Source organism: Amborella trichopoda, chromosome 2 (genome assembly GCF_054954075.1).
Source record: "Amborella trichopoda isolate Santa Cruz 75 chromosome 2, AtrichopodaSantaCruz75HAP2 v2.0, whole genome shotgun sequence".
Classification (NCBI taxonomy): Eukaryota; Viridiplantae; Streptophyta; class Magnoliopsida; order Amborellales; family Amborellaceae; genus Amborella; species Amborella trichopoda.
The window spans coordinates 6,157,123-6,165,707 of NC_142337.1; the positions used below are offsets into that span (position 1 = coordinate 6,157,123).

An 8,585-nucleotide genomic window follows, 5' to 3' on the forward strand; every position below is an offset into this window, starting at 1 on the left:
AGAGAAATAAAGTCCGGTGGTCTAGCACGCCAAACCATAGCACCGGAGAGGTCCACGGCCTTTTTGGTAAATGTATCCACCACTATGTTGGCCTCATAATAGATATGGGAAATGGACCACACACGATTTTAAAGGCTATGTCTACAGTTCACTACAACCATATGAAGTGCCCATGGAGGATTATATCGGCCTTGAATGGCATTGACGAGCAGGGAAGAATCGCTCTCAATCTACAATGGGAAACTAAATGGCCAGATCAATGTCCTTTTTGAGGGCATAAAATTCCGCATAGTTGTTGGATGCAATAGCAAAAGGTATAACTAAAGCAGCAATAAAGGCATCATCATCATCTTTGATTACACCACCACCACCTGCTGCCCCTGGATTCTGTAAAGAGGCCTCGTCAATATTCAACTTGGCGTGATGGGGACGAGAAAAAGACCATGCAACCGGAATGAGGGATTTAGATTGTTGTTGGCATCATGTAATATGTAGATTTCCAATAATTGCTTTTTCCGATTTATGTAAGGTCAGACTTTGACATCAGCTAACTCACGAATAAGAGAGGTGATCCTCCTTAGCAATTGTTCTCTCCTTTATGCCTTTATCTGAAAAATTATGTGATTGCACTGCTCTCATAAAAATCAGATTGTAGTGAAGAAAAGATCACTACAAACACTAAGAAGACCATTTGATTTGAATTTAAAAACAATCTCATTTCTAAGAATGATTGCAATGGATGATCCCGAGATGAATTGTTTACCACACTTCCATACAATCGACCTCCAAATACCCTGTGAGAAAACACACTGCAACAAAAGATGACATATGTTGTCATCATTATTTCTGCAAAAAGGGAATATAGAAGCCAAGGTGATCCAATGGTTTTTAATAAGAGAATTTATCGAAAGTCGTTGTTGTATAGCCAACTAAGAGAGCCACTTGGTTCTGGGGTGGCCCTTTGATTACCATAATGTTTTGAATATAGGCTGAGAAGACCCCCCTCTTGCTGAATAAAATTCCACACTTCCTTAATCGAGAACAAACCATTGAAAGAGTGAATCCACACAAAGGAATTGGTTTGTGACGACATTGGGACAGTAAAAACCTCCACCTCCACCTCCTTCCACATTCTAATTAAATGTCTAGAAGTAGGAGATGGAAGATTCCAAGTTTGTGGAGACCGTTGTATATATTATGAGACCTTAGTTTTAGCGAAAACACCATAATCCTCATGAACATTTGCACCATAAGATCCCAAATGGATTTCTCTGATAACCATGGATCTACCCAGAACTCCACTGACCGTCCATCCCCAACGATCCACCTAACATTGTGCCTCAAGTAAGATAATCCTTGTTGAATACCTTTCCAGGCATAAGAACAGCTCATTTTCTTAGTCCACCCGATAGAAGAATTTTTGAAATATCTATGTTCAAAGAAACACGCTAACAAAGAGAGTGAGTTGGCTAGAACCCTCCATGTCAATGTCATCATACCTGCAATATTGAAATCAACAATGTCATGAACCCCAAGACCGCCTTCCACAAGAGTTAGGCATACAGTTTTTCACTTAACAAGATGACAACCTGTTTTTCTAGTTGTGCCTGCCCATAGAAAATTCCTTTGTAGCCTTTCAACCATATTATATGTACGTCGGGACAAGATGAAAGAGTAAAGATCCTCTGAGACCCTCCCACACCCATGTGTGTGGGATCCCAAAGGATCACCATTAAATCTAGTACAAATCTCTAAAAAAGTTATCACATGGATATAAGACTTGACTTTTCTAGATATATGTGTCGAATTTAATGGTGATCCTTTGAGGTCCTACACACATGGGTGTGATACGGTCTCATAGGATCATTACTCAAAATAAAAAATAGGTTCCAAGATAACCGATGAACTACGTATGGCTTCAACAATTGTAGTTTGCTTGAATAAGATAGGGATAACGCCTACCACGTGCCTATCTTAACAATGGCAATGGTACCCAAGACAATAAATTGTAGCATCTTCCACCCTGACCCCTCTCTCTCTAATTTTCAAAAAATTGTTTTTCCAAGGATCCAAACAAACCCTAAGTGATTTTACTCAACTATGTTGAGCCACACATAGTGTTGCTATAAGGACCTCCTAAATGTTCATTTTAGAAATCAAGGAGCACATTAACATAAGTGTTGCTATAAGGACCTCCTAAATGTTCATTTTAGAAATCAAGGAGCACATTAACATAAGGGAGCATAACGCAGTTTATTTAAATGTAGGGGACTTCAAAGGTATTCTAGCAAACCATAGAAGAGCTATCTCATTTCTTTCATGCTTCTCTTACAGGAGAAGCAATAGAATTGATAGATACATTAGAAGATTATCTGTGGAGAAAATCGAAATGTCTATTCTACCCTTTATTACATGCATGCCTCAGCAACAAACCTAACGGCCTTCTTCAATCTATTGTTCTTGTGAGTTGTTTTTGCAAAGTTTTTGCTTTCATTACGCATAAAAGGGAAGATACATAAGACTCTCCGGCCCATATAGCAACCCTTCCTTCTTTTCGTCTTCCCTGGCAATCTGAAATCCAAAAATAAACAAATCATAAGCAAATAAGTAAGGAAAAAGTTTATATAAGGTTGAAACTTTAAAATATAGAAATAAAGATGCATCTCAAAAATCTATCAAACAAAGGTTGTTTTAATGTTGAAAACCCTCTAATTGATCATCTCGACATCTATATATATATATATATATATATATATATATATATAGGAAAATTCTTCTCAACGCCTATAGGCAAAAGTGAATAGTGATTTCGTTTACCTCATCAATGTCCAAAGTTCATCACAGGATCACGATTGTCCGGTAGTATTTTAATTTTCATTTTTTTTCTACAAATCAGAATGACCTAAAATTTGGAGCGTGTATACATCTTAGTGAGACACACCTAATAAAAATATAAAATAAATAATCCATTAAAAATAAATTGACCAAAATACCCTCTAAATATTTCTGAGGTATTTTGATCAATTTATTTCATGTAAAATATTTTTTTGATATTTTTCGTAGATTTGTCTATTTTTTATAAACACATTCTCCAAATTTCAGGTTATTTCGATTTGTAAAAAAAAGTGAAAAAGTGAAACACTACTGGACAATCATGACAGTACGATGAACTTTGGACGGTGATGAAGGTAGACGAAATCACTGTTCATTTTCACCTATAGGTGTTTTGTAGTATCTTCCACACACACACACACGTATATATATATATATATATATATATATATATATATATATATATATATATATGAGTAATGATCCTATACACCCATGTGTATAGGATCCCAAAGGATCACCACTAAAGTTGACACGTATCTCTAGAAAAATTATCACATGGGTGTGAGACTTGATTTTTTTATAGATCCGTACCAAATTTAATAGTGATCCATTGGGGTCCTACACACATGGGTGGGGGAGGGTCCTATAAGATCATTTATATATATATATATATACATATATATATATATATATATATATATATATATATATATATATATATATATATATATATATATATATATATATATATATATATATATATATATATATATATATATATATATATATATATAAAGAGATTTTGAGTCCCAAAAATACTGCATCTTGCAACACATTATCTAAACTATCAATTTTCAATATTTTCATATGTTTATAGATCGATTTGATTTTAACCATTTTTGGAGTTTTAAATTTTATAATTAGATATGAAAATGGATTTTCAGATAATTCGATGATTTTTTATGCCAAAATTAAATGTCATGTGCACCACTAAAATCCTTCGAAAAATGTTGTTTTGATGTTGGAAAAACATCTAATTGATCATCTCGATGTCGAGATGTATGGATATGAAAAAAAACAGAGATTTACATTTTGCAATACATTACCCAAACCGTTTATTTTCAATATTTTCATGTGTTTATAGGTTCCTTGATTTGAACCATGCTTGATTTGAACCCTGTTTTAAGTTTAAACTTTTATAATTAGAGATAAAATAGATTCCCGCATAATCTTAAAAAAATTTGACACCAAAATTACATCTCATAATAAAATTTGAAAGCACAGTTTAATTTGGTTGTTTAAGGTTACAACCTTATGTAAACCACACCCTTTAGATAATAGTTCTATACAATGTGTATACTAAGTTTCCTCACAGTTATGTGACATCATCTATCCATTGACAATACAAAAGGTTCAACTTTGAGTGGTGGAACACCACGCCCCACCCGTACGATTTTGACATCTGACGGGTGGGGTAACATCAGAGAACTATAGGAAACTTTCTTAAATACAGACATCAACCACCAAATATCTGTTATTTATATCATATCAGACAGTTAAAGGGAGATTTTTAATCCCAAATAGCATGTAAACAAGTACTGCAGCATGTAAAAGTTTATATAGAGCCTGAGGCTCTAAACAATCGAAATTGAGTTTGCCTCAAAATTTTAATTAGAAGACATTGTTTTATGCTCAAATATTTTTAAATTGATCATCTCGACATCAAGATGTATGGACATGAGAAAAGAATAAATTGCAAGGTTTGGAAATAGTTTATTTTATAACGCATTTTTAAACCGTCAATTTTCAAGATTTTCAAATTTTCATAGATATATCGATCTACATTGCTTTTGAAACTTTAAACTTTATAAATAAATAAGAAAATATATTTTAAGGCTCTCACAAAGATTTCCAATAAGCCACATTTCTCGACACTATTTGAAAGTAGATTCTAATTTGATTGTTTAGAGCCTAGGCTCTATACAAACAGCACCCTTTTTTAGAAGAGATGTGACCCCTAACTAGTTGACTCATAATAGTAAGTTAAATTAAATCTAAATTTAATCCATATTGAAAATAAATACATACTGAAGTACATGGATGGGGGGCAAAGAGTCATAGTTTACCGCAACAAGGCCATCTTCTTGGTTTTCTGTATTTTTTGTATGGTAAGTAGGAAAATCATCGTTCTTTGCAAATCTTCCTCGAACACGTGGCCGGCTATCTGCAAGAGTTTTCCGGCACGCATACTGTACATTTACAAGCAATTTCATGTGAGATAAAGTAGTACAAAATATGGAACAAAGAAAGGGAAAAAAAACAAAAAATTAAAAATATTTATACACAAATGTCCAAAAGAGTCAGTTTGGCCCCATTTAAGTGGTTTCACAGTAGATAATAAGAAGGAACAAAAGCAATTAGGTATGAAAAATAGTATTATCAAGATCTCATCAAATCAGATAGTCCAATTGGTCAATAATTGATTAGTGTCTTGACGAATCTAATTTAATTTAAAATAAATATTAGATTTGGTTGAAAACTAGTCAAAATCAATATTTAACTGCATTTAAAGCCTGTTTAACTATTTGAACAAGCTAAACAAAATTAATATTTTCGTAATATATTTTAATTTTTTTTACTATTTTAAAATAATGTCCAAATAATTCAACTGGTCGGACCAGTTTTGACCGTATTAACCCTTAACTGAACCTTTTGATTGTAATAATGCTAAAGAGAAATGAGAAGATAATTGCCTTAATTGTCTTAGTGAAGTTCCTATGGCTTCTCTTCTTGAGATATCTGTGGATTCTCTCTCTTTTCTCTTCCACTGAGTAACGCCCCACCTTCAACCCAGATTCTTCAGTAGAAGTGCCTGAAAAATCCTACAGGAACCAACATAATTCTTATTAAGAAATGTGGGCTTACTTTTTTTCAAGATTCCCAAAATTTATAGCAAATTTTTATGTGAGATGGGAATAAAATCAAACATCCATATAATAGCCCACACCTATTGCCCATCCATCTCTCTCTCTCTCATTCATTTTTTACTGGCACCAATATTATTTGACACTAAAATGTCACTGTATTTTGGTAGGCATGTCCTTTTTATTAGTGAGGCATACATTGATCCTATGAGATAATATTAGTAATTTATGTTAAAGCTTACTCTATGTAGCATAGGCCTCCAACCCTCTTCAAGATTTGACTATTTAATTTCATAACACATAAGCATGGGCTGACAAAGCAAATAAAATAAAACGTGGCATCCGGTAACAAACCAATCATGACTGTTTGATCGATTCAAATTCAATCTGAGTTATTGGACTTACATTATTCTATCAACTTATAGGCTAACAACATCTTTTCCTCTATATATATATATAGAGAGAGTGCCTACTTCCATTTGTTGTTGATCCACTAAGCTTTTTAACAATGCATAAAACCTTAACAAGGTAATGTAATTGACTCATGCAAGTTTGTTATTGGGAATTGAAAGAAAGAGTAAAAAGCCTAATAAGCTGAAGGATTAAGCAACAAATTAGCGTGAGCTTAAAGAAAACTCCATTAAATCCTAACAAAAAATACTTTGCAATTAACAAAAAGACCATCATTTTTCAGATGAACGGAAACTTTTTTACATGAAAAATGCATTTTACAAACTCTGTTTTGGCAAAGTTGAGAAGATGAAGAAACTGCCAAAAAAAATTTTATGAGAATTTCCAAAATAAAATCTGAACCGTCCATTCTCGCCCCAATCTAAAGAACACTACATTCACCAGAAGCCAATCTCACCAAAGCGAGAATTAAGGGGTATCCTGGAGATTTGCGAAACTCCCAGGGCTATTACTCTCACTCTAAGAAGAAATAAAGAAGACCGCCATTTCAACTATAGTGGCGAAATTTCGGTGCCAAATTTCCGCAATTTACCTGTAAATCTCCCACCCCAACTTTGCGCCCTCTATCCATCTCACCGAAAGCATTCGCGGTTTCCCATTGCCGAAATCCACCGCTTGATTCTGAAATTTCGGCAAAGTTTCGATTCATCTCAATCCCATTTTCCGGCAATCCATTTTCCGGCATAAAAAGGCTCACTTTGGAGTTTCCAAAGCCCTCTTCAAAACCATTGAATTGATCAGAAAATGGTGGACAAAAAACCAGAGGTAATGCCTCTGATTCAGGCCCTATCATAAGCTCTGAATCCCCACTAACAGCTTCAGGCATTTGGGGTGCGGGAACATGGTCGGAATTCCAGATTCCGGCGCCATAAAAAGGTTGAAAATTGACCGGAAAATTGTGGTAGTCTGAAATGAAAGAAGATGATGAAAACTCCTGCAAAATCCAGAAAGAAAAAGGCAGAGAATGCTTAGAGCCTTAGAGAGAGAATCAAAGAAAATAGAAAATGGCCATGTAAGGGTTGTAGAGAGAGGGTGAATACTTACTGTGAAGGGAAATTTTTGGGAATTTATGGTTTCTTGCATAGAATTGGGGAAGGGGGTTTGGCTGTATACCTCCATTAAAATTGCAGAGTGAGCTCTGAGTTGATACTTGGAAGTTGGTGGTCATTTTATACATTGCATTAGAAAGTAGAACCCCCATCCTAACATACTACCCCCACATACTTTCTTTTTCTTTTTCTTTTTTTTTTTTTTTTTTTTGAAAGTGACCTTCGACCTTTTTTTATCCCCAAAATGCCTTTTACTAAAAAAAAAAAGCCACTATAAAAGGCCTGTTGAGCTCCCAAACTTTTTTGACAATTCACTACTTCCTCAAGAGCCCCCAACTTTATTAAATAGAAAAGTTTAATGTGGAGAACTGCAGCTCAAATAGTCAAATATTTTGTGGTTTTGGTGTTCAAAAATCCTCCAAGTGCTCATCTCATACTCCATACTAAAAAAAAAAAAGGGTTTTAGTTTTAAAAATAATGTATGTTCTATTATATTTTTTTAAGTTATTATTTTTATAATTACATATATGAAAAATCTACGTTGCTTTGGAAGGTTCAGATTGCATAGTAGCACAAACAATATTTAAGACCAGCATAGGCGTTCTCACAAGAGTCATATTTGTTGGTGCAATTTTGAGATGTGGCTATACTTCTTAACATAAAATTGTGGCATTACGTTAACATATTTTTTTATTTTTTTGTGGAAATATTGACCATTGTTTCAGTTCCTTTTTCTGATAAGACTCAGATGATGATGATAAACTTGGCCAAATAACACAATTTTTATCAATTAAAAACCTTTGAATTATGTCAGAGCAAAAAAGTGAATCTCTTTCTATACCTTTTAATCGTTGAAACCCCACAAAATTAATAGAGAAATACAAAGTATTATTTTAGCAACCGAAATCTAGACTAATTCCATGAATTAATGAACCATTTTGTTGGAATAGTGCTAATATTTCAACTGCAATGCAAATTTTCGTGAATTGGACTTTCGACATTCAGTTCAGGGGTAAACTTCGTAATTTTTATCCCCTTAACGGACATCAGGGGTAATTCGGGTAGATTGGAGCTTTCATAGTGGACCCACGTCCTACGTGGCCTGATGACATGGCATGCTTCGGTGCTGTGACGTGCCACGTGGCAAGCACCCTGTGAATCGGGCTTGGCCTGGATTTGCGGTATTGTCATTGCAGCATATGTCCTATTTAAAAGGGAAATTAACAAAAAAAAAAAAAGTTTGATATTTTCAAATTTTAGGAGTTCTATATATTTTATATGTAAGTCCTAGTTTGTATAATGAATA

At 34.0% G+C, this 8,585-nt stretch overlaps 1 protein-coding gene across 2 annotated transcripts; it reads right to left on the reverse strand.

Annotated features, from left to right (window-relative positions):
• Positions 1-248: 248 nt before the first annotated feature.
• On the reverse strand, positions 249-7,525 carry LOC18443130 (uncharacterized). Of its 2 annotated transcripts, XR_016048954.1 has the most exons (6): positions 7,275-7,525; positions 6,763-7,164; positions 5,589-5,717; positions 4,962-5,084; positions 2,434-2,571; positions 249-1,499 (listed from the first exon to the last, which is right to left on the reverse strand). XR_016048954.1 is itself a non-coding variant. In XM_020672835.2 (5 exons), the coding sequence occupies exons 1-5, from the start codon at positions 7,347-7,349 to the stop codon at positions 2,494-2,496; spliced, it is 807 nt and encodes a 268-aa protein (XP_020528494.2). In that variant the 5' UTR covers positions 7,350-7,525; the 3' UTR covers positions 2,283-2,493. The 2 variants fall into 2 exon arrangements, 1 of the variants encoding a protein (XP_020528494.2); XM_020672835.2 differs by lacking the exon at positions 249-1,499 and having other exon boundaries at positions 2,283-2,571.
• Between the last annotated feature and the right edge of the window lie 1,060 nt (positions 7,526-8,585).